A 24,419-nucleotide genomic window follows, 5' to 3' on the forward strand; every position below is an offset into this window, starting at 1 on the left:
GAATTTTGCAGAATTTTTAATTTTTTGGTACAGAATTCCCTCAGGAGTATTTAGTATTGACTATGTTAATGTGTTTATAGTGGCCAAGAAATATTTAGTAAGCCAGATTTTTGTTTGTAACTCAAGCTATTTACTGTGTCAGGACAGGTCATCAAAGTTTACAAATTTGTCCTGAGCTCAAAAAGGTTGAGAACCACTGGATTAAAGCACATCCAGTTGAAAGGAACTTTGAGTCACTCACTGGTACATCCATATTCTTTATTTGGTAAATTGATAGTTACTAGAAAACATTGGGAACCATTACTAGAAAGAGTGAAATATTGAACTCAGAATTCAAGATTTAAAGGTAACTGTAACTGTCTGACCTGGCCTTCAAGTTGGAGTTGAAGTGAGGTGCAACAATGGACAACCTATGCTTTTGGATGCTTTGAGGGGTGATCTCTGAGCAAATGTATAGAACTTATACACTCTGTTGACTTTATAAAAAACTCGAAGCAGCTCAATCTGACTTTTCCCTTTTTTGGATCGGGTTTTAGAGTTGGGCTCATTGCAAATAAAATCCCATCTATCAGACTCCTTATCATTGAATTGTAGAAGATAGAGATAGATCTACTATATTAGCTTGTCTAATCTATTCCATGTTTCTCTGGGTTTGTCTTACTGACTGACTATGTTTTAGTATTGTTTATAAGCCTGCTGCAACAAAAGTTAAGGCAACAGAAAAGACATGTATTACAGTGGTTCCCAAACTTGTTCCGCCGCTTGTGCAGGGAAAGGGACGTACTGGCTGCCGCTTCCAGCAGCTCCCATTGGCCTGAAGCAGCGAACCGCGGCTGCTGGGATCCGCGATCGGCCAAACCTGCAGACGTGGCAGGTAAACAAACCGGCGCGGCCCACCAGGGGCTTTCCCTGCACAAGCGGCGGAACAAGTTTGGGAACCACTGATGTATTAAATAGGATTAAAACCTTCTGTTTAATTGTTCCATTTGCCAATGTAATTCTAGGCAATACTTATTTGTCTTTCTTTGGTGTGAACAAATATCTTACCTGTGTATTCATTTTCTTTCTTCCAGGAGTTGTTCAGAAACCTGTCGCATGCCAGTGATGGAATACAAAGTGAATGAAGGAGTTCCATATGAGTTCAAATTCCCCTTCAGAAACAATAACAAATGGCAACGAAATGCGAACAAGGGGCAGGGGCCTCATATGTCACAGGTACCATCCCAGATACAAAGTCCAGGAACCTCTAGGATTGGTTCAGGGAAAGGAGAAGGGAAAATGCCGCCTCAAGAGCGAGCAGCCAACATTCCCCGCAGCATCTCTAGTGATGGACGTCCATTGGAGAGCCGGCGGTATGTATGCTGTTCACAAACTAATTTTCAGCACTTTTCAGAATTTTTTCCAAAACAAAACACATTACATGTATTTTCAAATATTTTATTCAGTATATCTTGCAAATAACTAAAAACATGGACCAGAATGGAATAACTTATTACTGCTATTTGCAAAATGAGATGGTATTGCATTGTTGGAATCTGTTTTGTTATGGCATATTTTGAAATTGATGTATTGCTTTTTAAATTTGGTGGGACCAAAACTGAAATCCTGGATCCAAACACACCTGGACTTTTGGATGTTCCAATTCTGGATCCACATTTTGTAGCATTGTGGAAGTCAGATACAGCTGAGAAATAGCATGAGGTAATATATTTAGCTAATGATAAAATTCATGCCACAATATAGAGAGGTAAGGGAGGCAAATTTCCCTGATATGATTGAGAAGTCATTTAACTTCAGAGCCAGAGAACAGGTAGCTTAAAGTTTAAATTTCTACTCAGCCCCATCATGTCACAATATTTCCATCCCTTTAAGAATGGGAGATGTGGATGATAGTACTGAAATGTAGTGACTTTGTTTTGATTATCTCAGTAAATCTGTTAGCATCACTAGACTTACAAAGAGATGGTTGGTGGGCAGGGTGGCGGGCGAAGTCTGTTTTTGTAGACGACCTTATATGTCGTGCATGTAGACCATGTCTGAATAATGATTTACACATCTGGAAAATACAAAGAAGTGGACAATACGTGCTATAAATTACAGAACTCTTTTTAAATACATGGTATGGTGAATTAATTCATTAAAGCATTCATTCATGTAGCCAAAAATTGAAGGAGAGAGAAATTAAGAGGCATCATAGCCAAGGGAGAAAAACTATAGTGATAAGATTGGAAGCTCAAGTGTGGCCCAGCCCAGCTGGTGACAAATGATGACGACTCCTAATGTGTTGATAGACTATACTTTCATTTCTTTCTCAGTCAGTGATTTTTATATTGCATTTACACCCTTTTAAAAAACAAAATTAAAATAATCATTTTGCTCAAATTGTTGATTTGTATTTTGCCTCATAAGGAAAATGTGCAGTTGAGAATTTTAGGAAAGAACTTGCTTGTATTACCAGTGGTTCCATGGTAGCACCAGTGTTTTTAGCACCATTAGTTAAATTGGCTTAACATAAAAAGCCAGAAGCTTCTTGAGCCTTGTCTACACAGTTTCCTGTTGATTTACCAATGTTAGCACTGACGGGAATTTTTTTCTAAAGTTGTCTTGTATACAGAAGGCCATAGAAGTCAGTTTGACATTTGACATAAAGTTATCTTACCTCTGATCTGTCTGTTTGGATTGTATGCTCAGTTATGTAGCATCCACAGGATGTACCTCCATAGTAATGTTGAAGAGAACCTTGGCCTGTATTTTCAGAACAGCATGGAATGATGTTTACCCACTCCTATACTGCAGGATTTCAAATTATAATCATAATGGCAAGACACATGGAGTTTGGTGGAGACTTTGCAGAACAGAAATTACATTTCCACACCGTTCAGTGTTTGTATTGTAAATGTGAAACCATGAGTTTGAGATTGCTTGGTTTCCAAACCATTTTAACTTTTTTTTGTCCCCCCCTCCTTAAAATCTAACGTTCTTTCTAAAGCATTTTTTAAAAAAGGTTAATATTATGTCTGTTCAACTCTAAGTACCTGTTATCTAAGGTTTTTGTGGGTTTTTTTTTTTGCCTTCTCTCTTTCTCTCCTTGCTCAGAGTTTGCTAAAGAGTTTAATTTTGTGGGCTGGATCCAGTTTTATGTAAAACAGCAGCTGTTTAATGTTCACTTGTTTCCAGTTAAGATAAAGAAATAAATACTTTTGTGATGTTAACGGAACACTGAAATATTAATAGGCTCATACATTATCACATCATTTTTCTTTCTCTTAAGTTGCGTAATTCTTTGTACTTTTAGTAAATAAAATCCAAATGCGTCAGTGCTTTTATTTGTTTATTTATTTTAATGTAAAGGTCCTAATGCCTACAGAGATGAGATTTTTATAGCTAGCGAAGAAATACTTTGTCTGCTTTGAATTTTCACCTTTGACTCCCATACTTCCAAAAGTGAAGAGATCACACATGGATGGTGCAAGACAGGCAAGGAACATGTAGTCAAGTTTTAACACTGACAATGCCTAATTAAGGACACTCCTTGCGCATTCTGTGCATGATCCTTGCAGTTTTTCTGGTGCCCACTGAAATCAACTGTATTCCAGTTCACTTTGTTGGTCTCTACTTTGCACTAGTTAGAAACATTAGTGGTACATGGTTTCAAAGAGGAAAGACCTTGTAGTAGTTCTCTGTTCACTAGAGTGTAAGATGGCAAAGAGAAGTAACAGTTAACTGGAATATAAAGCCGTTTCATCCTTTTTTTCCCTTCTGAAGTCAGAATGGAGATTTAGTTGTAAAAATCTAGTGAGAGCTGAGGAAAATGCTATTAGTCACTATTGATATTTGAGGTTGATGGGAGCCCCCTTGGATTCAGAGAGCTGTTATCAGTTAAGTCTACAGAAAAGAATCTTTCTTGATATTAGCTATCCAGTGCTGAAGTAGTAGGCTCATTAATAGATAGTAGAACTGCTTACATACTGTCTGTATGCATAAAGATTTTGTGTACTTTTGTAATAAACTAAAAAAGGATCCTGCATCACAAATGTTTTGACATGAAGGATAAATGAAGTCTGTTATTCATATAATACATTCTGTATAACTATCCATTAATTGTGATGAGAGACTGGATCCATTCAAACATTAATTTTAAAATTGTCACCTAATATAATGAAAATAATATCCTTTTTTTTTAAAGTGACAGTCGCCTGCAAAACATTTCTTTCTCTGTAATGTTTACATTCTGCCCCAGCAACTTACACGTGTCTTTAGAAGGGAATGTGAAGAACAATTTTTCTAGTTTAAATTAAATTCAGATTGTAATTATTCTGCCTACATACAAACTTGAATATGGCAAAAACTGAAGTGTAAAAGAAGGAGAATCAACCCAAAGATGACAAAGGGTTGACTAGACTTCAAAGGTTTGCCACTTTAAGTGTGTTGGCAAATCAGCCAAATCTCCCTTGTGTGGATGCTGTTATATCAGTATAAATGTGCTTATACCCCTACATCTTCTGGTCCTAGGAAAAAATAAGCTATACTGGTATAAGGCACCTTTATACTGGTATCACTACATCTAGGCTAGGGCTTTTACTGGCATAACTATGTCAGCAAACAATCACACTCCTAGCAGACAGTTATTCCAGAATGCTTTTAAAGTATAGACCAGTGCAAAGCGTGGTCAGAGCTTTGATTGTACATAACATATAAAAGAGGGCAGCTCCCAGCACAACAGTGGACCCTTAAGCTCTGGTTCAGTACTAATTCAGTGAAGAGATTTACCAGCTCTCTACATCAACACCACTTTAAGCAGAACCTTGATTTTTTTTTCAGTTTCCTAGTCAAATACTGACCTAACTGAAATATATTCAACTTATAAACCTGAAAGTGATCATCAGAGGCGGAGGGAATTCTGTTGAAGAGTTAGGGCTAGGATTGATTTGTGCTTTCTCCCATGCTTAGGAAAAGCTCCCTGTAAATATCTGCAAAACTAAGTCTATGTCTATGCTACTGAGTCTATGCTGGCATAGCCCCCTTGTGTTGATGCAGCATATACAACCAGAAGGATGTTAGCTACACCAACAGAAGCACTTTTCTGTGTCAGCATAGCTATAGCTACACAGAGGGTTTGTCAATATTTGGCCGGGGTGTTTTTTTCCACACTCCTGACCAACATAGCTATTCTAGTGTATGTTTTAAGTGTATCCCAAGCCTAACTCATTATTCTCCTTCAACATCCTCCTTAGAGCTCTACTTTGCTCTGAGGCCTACAAAAAATCGGGACAACATGCTGACCAGTATTGTCTCATTGCTTCCTTGTCTTTGGGGCAGGGACTGTCTTTGTTCTGTGTTTGTGCAACCTCTAGCACAATGGAGTCCTGGTTCATGACTGAGATGCGCAGGCGCTACTGCATAATACAAATATAACAACAATGGTTGTGGCACAGAGTTCCATCCACCTTTGGGACGTACTCCAGAAATGGGAAGATAATCCTTTGTTTCCCCTTGCCTCCAACCTCCAGACTGTGAATGTACAGATTCAAATTGCCCACTAACAAACATTGTTTAGGTTGCTGTAGACCCAGGCTTCCAGACTTAAGAGTTTCAGGGCTGCTCTAACTTGTGCCAACTGCCCATTGCCTGGAGCAGTCAGGGATTGATGGAGTGTTAAGCAGGCCAGACCTTTCTGCCTGTGACCAGCTACATCCTCTCTGCTTGCTACGCCAGCCCTACATTTCTGGACAAACCCTTAGGCAGCAAGAAGTCACTGGCTTTATGGTTTCTTTGACCCTGGCTGATCTATCACTAAATGGCAGCAGCCAGAGCCAGCACCTAGCCCTTTGCTTTTTGTTGGTTAGTGTGTGGTGTTAGTGCTATAGATAAATCCCTTTTATTTGGTGGGCTTGGGTGAAATAAGCTAACAAGTTTTGTAGATAGTTTGGTGTTCAGAAGTGATGGATGCCATTTCTGTGTACTTCCCTTAGAAGGTTTTTGTGTTTCTGGTTTTCTACTTAAGAAAACAAACACAGTGACAGAGAGCCTGCAAATTTTCCAAAGTGGTTGACACTTTTTCTGGACTGGCTATTGAGAAAAATGGTGGTTCTGGATACTTTGAGATTAAAGTTCCATGGAGGTAGAGCTGGAATATCATTGACAGTTTCTTCAGTTGCTCAGTAACTGCTGCTGCTTGTCCGGTCAGAAATTTACCTGGCTTTATTTTTCAGAACTTTTTGCTCTAAATTGATTGCCATCTTTTTATTTTTTGTAGTTTATGTTCAGAGTTTTTTTCTCCCCTGTTTGTTTTTAATGATGGCATTGGGTGTGGGAGGAGGGAGTTGATGGCTGCGGAGAGGAGAAATAAGAGTGACTGTTTTAGCTGGAAATTAGGAGTAGAGCTGAGCAATTTTGCTCCTTTCTCCGCGTCCCCACACCGGCCGTTCGGGGCCGATTTGAAAAAATGTGGTTCAGTTCAAATGGAAACAGTTTTGTTTTGGGTCAAACAAAACACTTTGACTTGAAATGATTTTTTTTTTCATTTGCTTTTCAGGTGGTGTTCAACCTTTTTTAAAAAAAAATTAAATCTTGAAGCAAAAATGCTATTTTGAAATGAAAAGTCTAAAATGCTAAGGGATAGCCAGAAGGATTGTATTCTGACTTCAGTTCCTGGTTTGTGTTTTAAGGGATGCTGCAGCTGTGAAACTTACACATAATAAATTGATCCAGGTGGCCCTTTGAGCTATGCACTTGAGATGATTTGTGGGACAAGCTTATGTAGCAGTATTAACAACCATTCAGCAGAAATAAAGTAATCTAATACCATCATCATCTCCATTCCAACTGGGTGGAGTTTAAGGATGAAACAGAGAAGCACTGTAAAATTTTTGGCTTACATTGGACCTGACACAATATTGAATTTAATAGGTCACAGTTTTATTGCTGATACTATGTTAACATCTGGAAGACACTAAATATTTCCAGGGCTTAACTTAAACAAAAAACAGCTTAAAAGAAAATAAGTATTTTTCTTACCTTTTTTTTTTTTTTTTTTTTTTTTTTTTTTGAGTGATCAACTAATGGGACTAAACTGAGTGGTACCTTTATGCTGTTGAATCTTGTTGCTTTTGAGACTGAAAACCTGTATGTCAGTTCAAGTGAGTTTCCAGTTGACATTTGCCATATCAGAGATTGTTCTTTAGTGAATCTAGTTACGGTGAAAGGTGCTGGATTAACAGTCCTGGAAACTGAAGCAAATTATTCTTCCACTGTATAAATAAAACATAGTTTTCCCATATTGTCCTATGAACATATATAAGTGTGACCTGGAGGGACTGCCTCTAAGGCTGAGATGGTAGTTCAGTAACAGTTCTTGGCTTCTGGGTACCACGAAGGGTGCCAATTATTGCCAGCTGTGTTCGTGTTTTTCTAATACAGGCACTTATCCAGCAGGGCCTGAACTGAGACACTGACACATTTCTCGTAAGGTATACGGCTTATTTTTCAGCCCAGTGGAACTCTATTTCATACAACCCTTACATTCTGTGGCACTGTTAATTCAGTCAATCATCATGAAATATTCTTCATTCTTATCCCCTACCACTACATAAACACACACAACTATAATTTATGCTTGAAAATAGTTATTAGCATAAAACTAATCAATTATTATTTTCAACAGTGATGATATTTGAGGTTGAGTGTTTTTGCTATGCTCTTCAGGGTAGCCTGGTTACAACTTTTAGGCCACAGCTGTGTTGTCCACCAGGTAGCCCAGCTCAAAATCTTTGTTTCCATCCCCCAGGTCCACTGGACCCAGCAAGCAGGGAGCTTTGTAATCAGTTTCAGTGAACTATCCATTCTCTGGACAGCCCAAATCACCAGCCTGTACTTCTGACTCATTGCTTCCCAGATACAAGGTAGACTTCACCTGTGGCTCCCTGACATCCAGTAGTCTTATTCCATTGAATAGTTCAGGGAGTATGCACCATAGCACAGATAAGTCCCTTGAGCAAGAGACTGTTGTAGGCAAATCCCAGCAGGGTAGGGAGACAAGATGTTTGGGCACTTAGTTGTAGCAAAGTGGTGAGTTCCACAACAAAGATGTTGAATTCCATGACATCTTGGAAAAATTCCAAATTCTATTCTAGCTCCATAATCATGTATTTCTTGGGGCCATGATTGAAATGAATGGGCAGTTCATGTTTCTCAAAGTTACCATTTCAGCAGGGACTTCTTTATTGGTTTCCACAGGATTCACTTTTTCAAGCTTATGCCCAATGGGGGCTGCTGGAAGCGGCGGCCAGTATGTCCCTCAGCCCACACCGCTTCCAGCAGCTCCCATTGGCCTGGAGCAGCAAACCACGGCCACTGGGAGCCGCGATCGGCCGAACCTGTGGACACGGCAGGTAAACAAACCGGCGCGGCCCGCCAGGGGCTTTCCCTGCACAAGCGGCGGAACAAGTTTGGGAAACAGTGGTTTAGACCATAACCAAATGCCAGTCCCCCTGAACTATAACTGTTCTCATATAGGTACTTGCAAGGAGATTAATGTTACATACTTAAACACTGATGAATTCCAGAATCCTAGTGCTAAATACTGAATTCATTAAAACTTAATGTGTGGGATGCATTATTTTACAATCAAAGGACTGGTTTACTTTAAAGTGGTGGTGATGAAAATAAAAAACAAAAAATAAACATGTCTGAATAAACTTTATTTAAGGAAGACGCAATGAAGTAATTACAGTATTTCCTGAAGATGGTGAAATGAATTCATTTTGTTGAAGAATTATGGATAGTGAAGAATAGAGAAGTGGTCAATGTGGTCTAACAAGGAAAAGGAATTAAAGCAAATTTTCACTGGTATATATCCAGCAACTCTTGTTTGTTCATTTTAGACTTGTTGCCTTGAAAAATTATAAATCATTTTTTATTTGCGAGGGTTCAGATTTGACTACGACTGGAATATAAATTTCTCTTGATTGACCAAAATCATCTTTAAGTAAATTCAGTATGGCCATGCTACAATATTTTTTCAACTGAGATAAAAATGAAATAAAGATCAGGCTTGCAGAATATGATATTACCAAAATGTTCGGTTGAATTTTATTTCGGTTCTGCATGTCAAGACAATGCTTAATGTCTTAGTTAACCTTTTTTTATATAGATTGATATTTTTATGGTTTGAAAGTTTTAACTGAGAGAGACAGTATTAAGAATAAAGGTGTGCATATCCACCTAGCTTCTGAGCCTTCTGTTTCAGATTGGAGTGTCCCCTTTTTTAGGCTTTTTTTTCCCCTGCCTCTCCACAGTGCACTGGCCACTGTTCTTCTTTCCCCCTGCCCCACACATTAACTGTAGTGCATCATACTCCAGAATGCATTTCAAAATTAAACTTGCTGCTTACTGTCATTTTCAGGTTGTGCTTTATTCAGCCGTTCAGTGTTCCTCAAACTGCTAAGTGAAACTTACTTCAGGGCTAACTGTCCTTTTTGGAAGTCGGTTGTGCTGACAGCACAGGGAGCTAGAATGGCATCTGAATTGGAGGGAGTGCATGGGGAATAGCCGTAGTAGAAATTGATTGGTTACAGGTTGTGTGCGCGTGTGCATGTGTCTGTACATGTGTGTACATATAAAGTGTGCATACAAGGTAGAGACTGCTTGGGAGAAGGGAGTGGGCATGGAAGAGTCAGGAGACATCATTAAGGGGACTTACTCTGGCTTCTTAAAAGGAAAACGTTTAGAAGTATTAGTTTTTACAGAAACCAGACCAGACACATAGCAAATATTAAAAGTAGCCTCTGATTAGGACTTGTCTCCATGCTCTGGCTATGTGTTTCAGGCTGAGTAAAAGGAGTGCTACTGTGGGAGGGGCTGAAAGTGTGCAGCCTTCCCACACTGCTGATAGTATTGTGTGGAGGAAGGGAGCAGATGGGCAGGGGAAAGAAACTATGTGGGGGTGGGGGAAGTACAGTAAGGAGCAGAGGTGAAAGTAAGCCGGTATGGTCTGGTACAGCATACTGGCAAGAGCCGGTACACAGCCGACCGTACCGGCAGGGGGCAGCTTCACCAGGCCAGCAATTTAAAGGGCCCGGGGCTCCTGGCAGCGGCCAGAGCCACAGGCCCTTTAAATAGCTGCCAGAGCCCCGCTGCTGGAGCCATGGGGTAGCAGCAGCAGCAGCCGGGAGCCCCAGGGCTACCGCTACCATGGGGCTCCGGCGGTGACTTAAAGGGCCAGAGGCTCCCAGCCGCCACTACCGCAGCTGGAGGCCCGGGCCCTTTAAATATTTATTTAAAGGCCCTGCTTCTTGCCATTGAGGCCCCGTCCCCTTCCAGTTGAGGCCCTGCCCCTTGCAGAGGACTACAGCCCAGAGTACTGGTAAGTCTTTTAAGTTACTTTCACCCCTGGTAAGGAGACAAATTCCAAATCTCTGTGTAGCCTCTTGTTGAAAAATGGCAGCTCTGCATTGAAAATGCATGGCAGCAAAAGTGGGAAAAGCCATCCACAATTCACTGGCAAGCTCATAGAAAAGAATTCCATTCGCATGAAGGCATACACAAAAGAGTAGCTAATTCTAGACCTAAGAGAGACATCAGTGTTGCTGTAAAAAAATCTGTGAGCTGGAAAAGCATTCTGGATTTTCCCATGGAAATAAGCATCCCATGTTCAATAGTACTACAGGAAATTCCTTTTTAAACTAAGTAGACTGTACCTACTTAGGTGGAATGTATCTGCAGTTAAGCATTTTGCTTTGAAAAGGCTCATCAGCATCTACACACTTAGATTGGGATTTTCAAAGGAGCATAACAGAGGTAGGCACCAAACTCCCACTGAAATTCAGTGCTGTTGAGTGCCTAGTTTCCTTAGGGTCCTTTGGGAAATTAGACCTCTTTGATATGGGACAGGTGAGAAGCTTGAGTATACAGGCCAAACATATTCTGAGATGGAGGCTTATACTTGAGCTTTAATTTCTTTATATTTATTCTGAAACAATGAGTGACTCTTTTAAAGGCTTCAGTTTCACTTTCAAAGTTCTCTAGACTCTTGTCAAGCATAGGAGGGTGCAAACAAAACATGACAATGATACAATCATCCCAGTTAACAGAGAGATTCACTTTAGTTTCCTAACCTTATTTAAAGATGAGCATCATTTAAAAAAAAACAAACAAAAAAACCCTACGCAGTCGTATAGTTATTCAGGTAAGAAACTAGTTTATTAGCAATACTACAGCAGGAAAGTAGTATGAAATGAACAAAGCAGTCCATCATAAATTTATGCTAGCATACAAAATATACCTTGTTCGCTGCTGTGAATAAGATTGATGGTCAACCCATGTGTCATATACACAAGTTTTCAAAAATGCCACCCACCCGCATCAACAGGTGCGGGAAATCGATGGTGCCTACAGTCCCCTGTGGCAGAGGATGGAGACATTTGCCAAGGGACAATAGGTAGCTCCTCTCTGGAAGTCTAACACCCATTGGCCAGCTGGAGGAGAGAGGTGCTGATTAGCCTGCATTCTACAGATCCCAGGATTTAGCCCAACGCAGGGGCCCTATGGAGCCTCTTTTGTCTGCATTCCAGCAGCACGCTGAAACAAGGATTGGGAACCCAGCATGACAGATGCCGCGAGTCTAGCCAGTTGCCTGTTAAGGGGTCAGAAAGGAAATTTTTCTCCCACGGGCCAATTGGCAGAAGATCAGGGAGTCTTTTGCCTTCCTTGCAGCACCTGCAAGCCCCAGTGGGTTGAGTAGGAATGCACTGAGTACATTACTGAGGTACAAGGGTGGAGCTGTTTATTTGTCACAACTTGCAATCAGTTTCCAGTGCGGCTAAGAGAATAAAATGAACAGTTCCCAGGGGGGAAAGACCTAGGATTTTGGTGATGTGCCTTGGGCTCAAATTATAGGGTGACACCTTGTGGGCTGAGGTCCCCACCCTGCTGCACCCTCTGTCCCCCTAGCGGTGAGGAGGGTGCTAGGATTCAGAGAGAACTGAGTCCTGGGGATAGGCTGAGGAGAGCCTACTCTGCGTTACAGATTATATGGTAAAGAGCCCTCTAACCCTGGTGCTAGTTATGGGTTATATGGTAAGGAGCCCTGTAACTGTGTAACCCCCACACTAGAACCAATTAAATGCCTGGTATAGGAGAATATGCTGACAGGAGAGAGCTCTTCTGTTGCCATAAAAAACCACCTCCACGAGCGGTTTAAGTTTTGTCGGCGGGAGAACTTCTCCCGCCGACATAGTGCTGTGCACATGAACGCTTATGTTGGTGTAACTTACATTGCTCGGGGAGGTAGAATATTCACGCTCGTAAGTGACATAAATTTTGCCGACATAGGCTGTAATATAAACATAACCTTATATTTTGGAATCTCTTGACTTCTGAGATCTTAATGTTGTGTTAATGTTGTTTTTTTGCATTTAATTTCCTGTTTGTTTTAATGGGGGAAAAGTGTGTGTGTGAGAGAGAGAGAGTGTGTGTGTGTGTGTTCGGGGGTGGGGGGGAGTGCTGTTAGTTATATCACAATCTGGTCTTAATTGACTCATCCCAAAGTGACTGTCTTAACTGAAGCCTGGTTTGGCAAAGCACTTAAGCAAGTGTGTGAAAACATGTGAGCTGAAGTCAATGGAGCTGTTTACATGCTTAGTTATGTATATTCTTAAATATTTTGCTGGATCTGAACCTAAAGCTTTTAAACTATACAGACACTCCTAAGATAAAAGGTTATTGAGCGCAGTCAACATTCTAAGCCAAATGGAAACTGTACTGATGTGGTTACATTCAAACACTGACTTTAAACCTCTATAAATAATACTGGAATAGTTGTCTTCAAGGTTGGCTTTAAATCTCATTAAGGACCACAAAGTAAGCAAAGGGCCCAGTCCTGAAAACTCTTACACTTGAGTAATCTCTTTATAATCAGTGCATTAGTTGCATGAACAGTAGTTTGCAATTTCGTGCCCCAAGTTTGAAGATTTTAGATTACAGTTATACATAGGGCGACCATACGTCCTGTTTTACCTGGGACAGTCCCTTTTTCAGCTGGCAAGAGCAAACGGGACAAATGCCCACTTTTGTCAAAAAGTAAGGTGCAGAAGAACGTGCAGGGCTCAGGGCAAGTGGTGATGCCAGCCCCACAGGGGGAGAGAGGCAGGCTCAGGCGGGGGGCAGGCAGGGCTCAGGCAAGCACCGATACCAGTGCCACATGGGGAAGGGGATTGGGCGAGCAGGTTGGGCCAGCCCTTCTCGGGGGAGGGGGGGCAGTGAGACGCAAGAGATGCAGGCCAGCCCTGGTTGGGGGGGAGTGGGCCCCAGACTAGCCCCATGTGGTGTCCCATTTTCCCTTTGGGAAATATGATCACCATAGTTATACAGAAATTCAGAATACACATGCTTATAATGGAGCTGAAAGAATACATTGAAAATGCATTTTTTTCCTGAAAAGAACAGCATTTGAAGGAAGAACATTTTTTCATTTTCATCAAGAACAAAAATTCACATTTTTTCCCTCAGGATTTCGCACAAAACCCATCAAGTGTTGATGGAAAAGAAATGTTCTCTCAAAAAATTCCACCTAGTCAAAAAGCCACTTTTCATTAAAAAATCAAAGTTTTGGGAAAAAATACTTCAGCCAGCTCTAGTGCATAGGTTGGGTTTGCTCAGACTTTGCAAAAATACTCGTCTTTTAGTGTGCAAAGTGTGGGAAATTTCAGTTTTAAATGGAATTTGTTTGGTTAAAAAGTGTAGCCAAGCCTATTGAGTAAGTAGTCATGATGCTGTGTTAAGTACCATAACAGAAACCATGGTTAAAACCTTTTCTAAACAGGTTGTTGTAATGGTATTTGAATACAGTTTGTCCTTGGCTGTGCTTGCTGTTGAATAGTGTTCAGCACAAGTCAAGAGCATCTGTTGCTCTATTTTTCCTAGTGTAGACAAGAATAGGCCTCTCTATGATTTCACCATCTGGAGTACAACTCTTACTTTGCCTAACTGACAGGGGTTTTGGATTAGAAAATGTAAAGCCTTGCATCAGTACCTAGATAGTATGTTCGCTGTGTAGTAGCATCAGGCCCAACATCTTCACTCAGCACTGGAAAATTGGAGCTCAAACCCTGCAATCCAAGACTCCAGCCTCAGATGTCTAAAGATTGTCAGTTATGGTTCTTGACATTTTACATAATATATGTATTCTACAAACACAAACTACACTAAGAAGAACATTACTAAGGTTACAAAGTCAAGCACTCAAAAGGCAGGAGATGCCAGAATTAATGTTGCCTGTGCAATCTTCTTTGAGCCTCCTTGTGCATATGTATTATAATCTTCAATTATAATTATTCACAGTTTCCTCACAGGACACCTACCTTATTCAGTTCATGGAATGGATTGCATTCACGTAATGAGCAATTATTCAGGATTTTGTTTTCTTTTTTTTCTTTTCTTTTTTTTTCCCCCATTGTGTGGCCCCAGACCTTATTTACTGCACACTTTTTGAATCCAGCTCTGAAAATGTAATTAATTTCCTTATGGGCTTTTCTGTAGCACTGATCTCTATAGTAACTGAGCACTTCATGGACATTAATGAATTTATTTTCACAATACGCCTGTGAGTTGAGGGGATATATTTAACTCTATTTTACAGATTAACAACTGAGGCAGAGAGAGATTAAAGTCAGAAGAATTCATTCATTCTGAGTGTTCAGTTTGAGACACACAAGGCCAGATTTTTCAGAGTAGTTCTTTATATGTTCAGATGGGTGGGGAGTTAGAAGCTCCCCGTGAATGGAGGGTATGGAGGGATAGGAGGGGGAGAGAGGGGAGCTGGCTCCAGGTTAGGGTGGGGCGCCATCGTAGTTCCTACTGCCGCTCCTACAGCTCAAGGGCTGGTGCCCGGTGCCCTGTGCTTCTCCTTCCTGCCCCCTTGTCATCTGCCACCCTGTGCACCAACATCTCCCTGCCCCCTTGCCTGGGCATTGGTGTCCTGTCTCATTCTTTTTCCCCTACCCCAGAATGTCTCTACTGGTACTTGTGGTGGCTGGAAGGCGGAGCTAGAGAGTCCTACCTGCTCCCTGGTGGCCAGTCCAGTCTTGTGTGCAACCTAGGCTGCGGTATCCCCTCCTCCAGATGCTGCTCCCCTCCCCACCCCTCAATATTTTCCTTGCAGAAGCACTAGCCCTCCCTTGCTCCCCTGCTTCTGTTGCCCTTTTGTTGAAAACAGCTCCCATTGACTTCGTTTACAGTTGTGAATTCTCAATACTTCTGAAAATCAGACCCCCCAGGTGTCTCATACTGGGCCCCCAAAAAATGAGGAACACACAATTGCTGACAACTTGTGAAAAGTCTGGTTTAGGTGACTTGCCTAGGATTGCATAGGAACTCTGTGGCAGAGGCAAAGAGAGACTCCAGTTCTTCAGGATAACATTGAACTTCCTTAACCATAAGACCATCCTTTCTCTTCCTCCAGTCCCCTGCTTCATTCACTGCACACTTCCCAACTTCTGTAACAAATGAAGCAACTCTCCTTCACTGTATGACCTTGATTCATCCCCAGAACAGGTCTGTGCACTGAATGAGGCCAGGGTCCTGTGGAAAAAATAGTATGTAAAAACTGTATCATAATGTATACACACAAGGGTGCTGAATTAAGGCATTATTAATTCTGGCCATTACTAACCAATTGAGCGCTTGACTTTGCAACCTTAAGAATGTTCTTTTAATAGGGTTTGTGTGTGTGTGTAATATATATAAATGTATACAAATGATATAACTTAATGTATCCTCTCATACCGTAATATAAATAACGTGAGTAGGGGAAGAGAGAGAAATATTCTATAAACTTCCTGACAGAAATCTCAACTGGAATTTTCTACAATGGCAGATTAAACCCCATAAGAAAACAAAATGAAATTCAATAAAGACTAAGTCCAAAGTACTACATTTAGGAAGGAAACACCAAATGCATAACTACAAAATGGGGAATAAGTGCTAGATGGTAGTCCCAGTAAAATAAGAGCTCGCTATCTCCCTTGTATATCACAACTCTTGAAAGATTTTCCTTGATTGTTTGGGAAATTTTGATCACCACCTCTTTCTCCAAACATCTTGTTGCATCTGTAGGAGAAAAGAGCTTAAACGTGGCTTTGAGCTCTCAGCTAAGCCATAAAGCAATATAAAACCATGGTGGATGCGGTTGTTTTTTTTAAAAGACAAGAATAAAAAAGAGTAAATCTTTTCCAAAAAATGACTGTGAAGATCAGTCATCACAGATGTGCAGAACCATTGAAATGTAAGACTGGAAGGGACCTTGAGAGGTCAAGACCAACCCCCTGTGCTTTTGCAAGACCACGTAAGCCTAGACCATCCCCAACATGTTCTTGCAAACCTACAAAGATGGGGATTCCGCAACCTCTCTTGGAAGCCTATTCCAGTACTTTACCAGCCTTAAAGTTAGAAAGTTTGTCCTAAATCTCCCTTTTTTGCAGTTTAAGCCATTACTTCTTGTCCCACTTTCAGTGGACTTGGAGAACAACTGATCCCAGTCTTCTTTCTCACACCCTTTAATATATTTGAAGACTTATCAGGTTCCCCCCTCAATCTTCTTTTCTCAAGACTAAACATGCCCTGTTTTTTAATCTTTCTTCATAGGTCAGGTTTCCTAAACATTTTATTATTTTGGTTGCTTTCTTCTGGCCTCTCTGGTTTACCCACATCTTTCCTAGAATGTAGGTGCCAGAATTCGATGTATTACTCCAGATAAGGCCTCTCCATTGCTGACTAGAGTGGGACAATTACCTCCTGTATCTTGCATCTGACACTTTTTTTTTTTGCAAATGCACATATATTCATATTCAATTTGTGATCCAGTATAACCCTCAGATCCTTTTCAGTGGACTGCCACCTAGCCACTTATTCCCCATTTTGTAGTTATGCATTTAATTTTTCCTTCCTAAGTGTAGTACTTCACACTTGTCTTTATTGAATTTCATCATGTTGATTTCGACCAATTCTCCAGTTTATCAAGGTTGTTTTGAATTCTAATTCTGCCCTTCAATGTGCCTGCCACCCCTCCCAGCCTGGTGTCATCTGCAAATTTTATAAGTGTAGCCATAATCAAGTCATTAATGAAAGTTCTAAATAGTACCGGACCCAGGACTGATCCCTGCAGGACCCTACTAGATACATTGTCCTCCCAGTTGACACTGATAATTACTCTGAGTATTGGCTTTCAACCATTTGTCCACCCACCTTTCATAATTTCATCTAGACCACATTTCCTTAGGTAGCTTATGCGAATGTCATGTTGGACTGTGTCTAAAGCCTTGCTAAAGTCAAGTTATATTGTGTCTACTGCTTCCCCCTATCCACTAGTCCAGTAAACCTGTCAAAGAAGGAAATTAGGTTGGTTTGGCATGATTTGTTCTTGACATATCCATGCTTGCTATTCCTTATAACCCTTTTGTCCTCTAGGTGCTCAGAAATTGATTATTTAATAATTTGTTCTGGTATTTTTTCCAGATCTTTAAGTTAGGCTGACTGGTCTACAATTCCAGGGGCACCTTTGTTCCCTGTTTTGCCCTTCTTCAGTTCTCCTGGGCCTCACCCAGCCTCCATGAGTTCTTGAAGATAATTTCTAACGGGTCTGAGATTGCTTCAGCTAGTTTCTTAAGTATCCTACGATGAATTTCATTAGGCCCTGCCGACTTGAATACATCTAACTTATCTAAATATTCTTTAACCTATTATTTCCCGGTTTTTGTTTGTGTTGTTTCCCCTTTGTTGTTCATATTAAATGGCATTGAGTATCTGATCACTATTATTAACCTTTTTAGTATATAGAAAACACAGTGGGATATTATAGCAAATACATGGCAGTGAATTCATCAAGAGGGACATCTCCAATATCTGTAAAACCAGACAAGCAGCTAGAGTTAAAATAAAATAATTATTTATCTTTGTCAGTCCGTATGGTTGCTTTTGTAGTGTCCTTTTGTTCGAGAATGGGAACCATTACTCTTTTCTGAGATTTCTTTATATCGTGCAATATTTCTATGACCCTTGTGTATCCAAGGGTGTCTAGCTGAAGCCTATTAAAGCAAAATTAACTCTGTTTCTGACAAGTGATTGCCTTTTATTGAAAAGCCAAAGAATACCAAATGGTGGTTATGTGGTAAATTTGTGCCTGTGACCTTTATAGATTAGTTCTAAAATCTCAGTCCAAATTTTATATATATGTGTGTGTGTGTGTGTGTGTCTTTCATGTATATACATATTTATACTGTCTCTCTCACTCCCTCTCTTTTCCCCAGGCTGGATTTGATTTAAATCATGATTTTAATCACTAGTCAGGAAGACTCGATTTAATCATGGATTTCTACATAAAAGTGCATTCTTGTTGGTTGTTATAACCTTAATACATATTCTTCACAACTCAGAGATAGATGTAGTTTTCATTTTTAGAAGGTACAGACTATACATTTTTAAACAGTGATTTATTTTGAAAACTTTTCAGATTAGTTTTACAGCTATATCAGAAAATGAATGATTGTTTGGTTATTTCATTTACCAAAGGTAATTGAAGCAGATATTTATGAAGTCATTGGGAGGTGAAATATCTCCAGTTCAACAGGTTAATCATTAATATTTGGAGGATTTTCTTGCCATGCTGTATTAGGGGGAGAACGTCACCAGACAGACATTTAAATTGTTTTATTTAACTAAAACAACAATGTTATGTATTCTGGATTTTTTTTCTTCAACAGCAAACATATAATATTTAACAAAACAAGAATATGAATTTTTGAATTTAAACATTCACGTTTTTTAAAATCAGGTTTGTTTGTTTTAAAATTGTTTAACTAAAATAGTTAAATTAAAAAATGTAATTGACTGTCAGCCAGGTCAACATGAGAAACTTAAAATATTGGCTTCTGTAGCTAACTCAGTTGTCTTCACCTTCATTTTCCCATTTGTTCATAATCTGGAAAAGAAAAACAAGCTTTCCTGCTTTTTCGGGTCCCAAAAGATTTCTCAATTTGGAATGAATTAGTCCAAAAGAAGAAAATATTCTTTTTACACCAGCAGAAGAAGCTACTGCTGTTAAAAGTGAGATTATCACTTCAACAGTCTCTGAATCCAAGTGCTTGCGTGACTTCCACCAGTTCACTGGTGTGCTTTTTTTAAAATATCATCAGCAAACATATTGCTTGAATGGTTCAACCTTAGCTCTGAAGTTTATTATAGTTGGCATTATGGAGGGATGATTGCTGGATGTCCATGTCATACCAACTCCTCTTCTTCAGCAGTCAAGGTTTGACCCTGGTACCAAGTATTGAGAATATTTGCAAGAAAATGAGCTGGAGATGGTGCTTGTCCCAGTCATTTTTTTAATGCTTGCCATTTAACTCTGTCATTGCATATTTCTCTCTTTGAGATCTCACTCAGTTTCTTCCAAATTTCAACAGCACCAGCAATAAAACTGCTATTTCCCTACATGTTGTTCAAGGCTACAGAAATAGGTTTCGGAGTACTCAACGTGTGTGCAACATTTCTCTTAAGCCCAACATTGAGAACTTTGGCTGTCACGGTCCCATCTATTTTTTCATGATTTTGTTCATAAACTGTCATCGGATTAGGCCAGTACTTGATATAGTGCTCAACACAGTCCACTATGGAGTTCCATCACACGTCTTCTGGGAGAGTTAGCTTGGTTCCTCCCACTTTTTTCAGAGCAGCTGCTGCAAAGTGGTTGTTACGGAAGTATTTTGCAATTTCAACAACATTAGCCTTCATTTCTGGAACACTGAAGTCTTTGGCTAGGAGGTGCATCAAATGAGCACTACAACTGTATGTTATTAGCTTGGGACTCTCTTCTAAATTTCTTCTCATCTTGGATACATCTGCAGCATTGTTTGTGACCAAGCTTTCCCTTCTAGTGAGAGGGTGGTATGGTAGATCTCAAATCAATGAAGGCTATACTCAGAAAGACCTCAAGACTTCTGGAATATGCTGCTCAAACAGTTTCACTTTTGTTTCTACTGCCTGTCCCTCCCTTCTCACATTTATTTCCAGACTTCTTCTTCTTGTCCAGGTCTATTCCACCCCCCAGCAATCTTTTATTCATTGAACTTTTTGAAACTTTGCACTTTTAGAGAGAGGTAAGGGATTGACTCTGTGTACACAAATTTGCAGAGGGGCAATAGGGTTGAGGTCTGTTATTTCTCACCTCTATTATATTATATTATATTATATTTTATATTATTTAAAACCGTTTTTGCTGTTAACAAGCGTGTTATCTCTGGAGAGACAAATCCACAGTTTGTGAACTGCAAAACTAAGCATTTTTCATGGTATCTTCTAGACTGAGCACTGAGTCCCATTGGGTAGATAGAAAGATTAACCTAAATAATCTATACAGAAGCCCCTGGAACCCCATAAGATTGGGCCCCTAATCCATGAATTATTGGAACTCATTTACAAAACTTTTCTTAAACATTGCATGAATATATTGTCTCATACTTTAGAATTAGAATTTATAATCCCTATTCCATGATGAGATATCTTTGAGCTATAATGTATCTTAATTAAAACTTCTTTACATAGATTTTGTCCTCAAAAAGCATTTTATCAAAAAAATCTGATTTAAATTTTTAAAAAATCCTTTTTTTTTTTTTAATTTAAAAAATCATTGATTTTTATCCACCCAGCTTTCCCCGCCCCTCCCACCTCCCAATGTGAATGTGGAGATATATGGGCCTTTTCCCTCCTTGTCCAACCTCAACCCGTTCTTCCAGCTTGGACTAGAGCTGTTAGGTCTAAATTCACTAAGTAGCATAAATGAGCTTGAATGGAGTTGCATCTGTTTGTCAGTGGTAAATTTGGCTTATTCATAGGCTTGATTGTGGAACCCTTACTTACATGAGTATTACTTACATAAGTAATTCCACTTATTTAAAGGGGGCAACTTGCATGAATAAGTGCTAACTAGTGAATTCCGTGATCCTGGCCCTATGCATATTTTCGTGTGGTGTGAGGTACCATTGAAATATCTCTTGAGTGATTCTTTTGATGGTTGCACGTTTTGACGAGGTTGCTGCCCTTTTTCAAATTATAGGCCATTGGTTGAAAGGGATTTCTTTATTGAGGAATCTTTCTAATTTTTTCAGGAACCAAATATAAATGTGATGTTATCCATTTTTAGGTTACATCTCTAGTGACAATAACTCTTTGAACAATTTAAAAATGAATAATGTTATCACTATTTAATCTATAATTATGGTGTGTTTGAGTCCTTTCATATCTCAGCAATACCGCCTTGATTTTATTCTGACTATTAAGTCACCGTAAGTGTTTAGAGAGCTCTTCTCAAAACAATCTTCTGAAATGAATAATTTTAAAAAATTAAAAATAGAAGGTGTAACAGGTTCCCCTGGAGGTGCCACTTGAAACTGGGGTACCACTGAGCCAGTCAGATCCACTAGCCTGGACTCCCTTTCACACTGTGGTGTTGTGATAAGTTGCCAAGCTCTCCAAGCTTGCTCTTTCACCAGTATACACACAGATAGGGACACACCCAGCTGCAGCTTTACACAGATGCTGCAATCAGCTCTGCATGGGAAGGCTCAGCTAAGGCATCTCCCAGTTGCTGAGGCACGCACTCCCCTCGAGTGTAAACCCGAACGTATACTGTCTTGCGCTGCACAGGAAGCTGTGCAGCATAAGCTCATAAAATTCACTCACTCCCTCAATGTGGAGAGAGATATGCAACAGCTTTCTGCTCTAAATTATAATTTCCACACATTGGTTTTAGTTAAAACAAAAGCAAATTTATTAACTACAAAAGGATAGATTTTAAGTTGTTATACATGACAGCAAACAGATCAAAAGGAAATTACCTTAGTAAATAAACAAAATCGCAAACTGAGTTTAACAGACTAGATAGGTAGGATATGAATTAGCAAATTTCTCACCCTGAGTGATAAACAGGCTGGCAGATTCTTAAGGCACAAGCTGCCTAGGCTTTGCAGCTTGGGTTTTCCAGGTTTTCATACACAATCTAAGAATCCCTCTAGCCTGGACCATCACTTCCCATAGTTCAGTCCTTGCCTCTGAGGTGTTTCCAGATGTGGTGTTGTAAGGAGAGTGAGGTGCCATCATGATGTCATTGTCCCCCTTGTATATCTTCTTCCCACTTGCTGGAAAGCTCTTTTGCTTTGACCTGGGTCAAACAGTTCCCATTGTGTAGTGCGATCTCAGAGAGGTTTCTATTGTACACAGTTCCTGGTAATCCTTGTGCTTGTGTGCATTTCCCCAGTACACCATTAACATTGTTTGGCCTTTTTACTGTTGTACCTGAAAGGCTGCTTGTGGGTGTTTGTAACCTCACAGCATGTTTCAGTAGCACATACATAGCCAGACTTCATAACATCACATATGGTGGTAGCACATACAATCCAACGAGATATTACTGTCTTGCAGATCAGGACTTTTAGAATGGTACCTCACAAAGCATACTTTGTACAAAACATATCCTAATTGCACGATAATGGTGAATATTGAGGTGCCAGGATGTCACAGAAGGAAATCACAAATAAGTTAACAGATGTGTCATGCCACTAGAAGATATTAATTATCTTGTCCAACTAATTTACCCTACAAATTAGTTTTCTCATGGCTTATGTATGGTGTTTACAGTAAAATAAAACTTTCCCTATTCAAAATTTTCTTTAGTTAGATGGTAGCTAGTACTAATTGAAATCCAGTGCTGCTGTAAATAACAGATTAACCTCCATGTGGGGCTGTTCATTCTGCTGTTCAGACCAAGTCTATAATCATTTGTTTTGCTCTCACTACAAGTGTTCCAGGTTTGTGGAGGAATTATAGCTCTGTTGTGGTTGTGTAAGTCTTTGTATCACCTCAGAACAATACTGTCATTTTTGGAAAGGCACAGGAAATGAGGAAAACCATACCTGAAACTGAAATTGAAAATGCAAGCTATTCCATTGCAGGAACATTTTACACAAAACTATAGAAGCGTTATTGTTCCGTTACCATAAATTCTAATCAACCATCATATGAGAGAAGGTCATAGTTTAACAAAATGTGATTTATATATTGCTAGGTAAGTGTTAGTGGATCTACATGTGTATATATGTGCAAGTGTGTGAATCTTATTTGAAAGCAAGTATTTTTCTTGGCTGGCCTTTTTCTTTTTTCTGTATAAGAATGCCTTTAGAAAAATTAGAAATTGCTATTAATCTCCTTGGCTCATCTCTCCCTAAATTTCCATCTATTGAACTGTTTTTGTTTTCTTTGCAATCAAAAGTTCAGAATTTTTGCTTACACCGATAAATGTGAGTTGTTAAATTTAGGTCAGTAGACTAAAGATGCATTATTGGGTTTGGTGCTGTGCTTCAAATGAGTAGGATTTAAACCACTGCCTTTTTGGCTGGGTAGAAATGTTCTTGAATCTCATTTATGCAAACTGAATTTAGAGGGTCAGTCTTTATTTTTCTCTCTCCCCCCCCCCCCCCCCCCAAAAAAACAACCTTTTTTTCTCTTTGTTCAAGCAAAAGGGTGGGAGGGAAAATACCAAATAAATAGAAAATCATCATAATGCCTAGTTCTTAAAATTTTTCAACAAATATTTCTCTCAGCAATCAGAACCATAAGTCTTTTCATCTTCAAAGTAGTTGCAAACTTTTCATAATTGATTCCCACAATATCCTATTGAGAAAGCTAAGTAAATATTATCCCCCATCTTATAAATGGGAAACTGAGGCATGTCAATTAAGTGGCTTGCTTAATGTCTTGGAAGTTCCTGGATCCAAGTCCTGTGCTGAGACAGGTAAACCATGTTTTATGGAAGTCCATCTGTCTTGGTTTTTTCACATGTAAGATGACTGAAAGGTCTTAAGCTTCAATGTGTTGCACTTTTTTGCAGTTACAATTTGTTAAGCAATTTGTTTAAAATATAATTTGTTGTTGACTGAGGGCCTGATCCAAAGTCATTTTAAGTCACTGGAAAGATTCGCATTGACTTCAGTCACAAGTAGAGCAAAAATATGTAGAATCATTAAAACAGTATGCTTTGGAGGCAGAATATACAGGAACCAAAAGATGACCCAAAACCTCAATTGCAGGACAGATACCCTTGCTGGACAAAGTAAGGATACCCCTGTTCAACTTTTTGTCCAGATGTGAATGTTGGAACGCTAACCATTTATGATATACTGTTGCTGTATTGTTAGGAGGTAGGTCCATGTGACACACGTATGTAGTTACCAGCAAAGTTTTAAGGTGTTAGCCGAACAATTCTGTGTATTTAGGAATGATGAACATCCCCATTTTTCATTTATAAATAACGTTAACCAAGTCTAGAATCCTAGTATTTTAATTAACAAAACAATGGTAGCAAAGAGACAAGCTTT

General features: G+C 39.6%; 1 protein-coding gene across 3 annotated transcripts in view; it reads left to right on the top strand.

Annotated features, from left to right (window-relative positions):
- Positions 1-24,419, top strand: part of SIPA1L1 (signal induced proliferation associated 1 like 1) — a 161,934-nt gene that overhangs the window by 100,778 nt on the left and 36,737 nt on the right. For all 3 annotated transcript variants that reach the window (XM_074955583.1, XM_074955585.1, XM_074955584.1), the window contains one exon: positions 1,074-1,352. In XM_074955583.1, coding sequence (XP_074811684.1) covers positions 1,074-1,352 — 279 coding nt within the window. The remainder of the gene's footprint in view (positions 1-1,073; positions 1,353-24,419) is intronic.

The sequence above is a fragment of the Natator depressus genome, chromosome 6 (genome assembly GCF_965152275.1).
Source record: "Natator depressus isolate rNatDep1 chromosome 6, rNatDep2.hap1, whole genome shotgun sequence".
Taxonomy (NCBI): Eukaryota; Metazoa; Chordata; order Testudines; family Cheloniidae; genus Natator; species Natator depressus.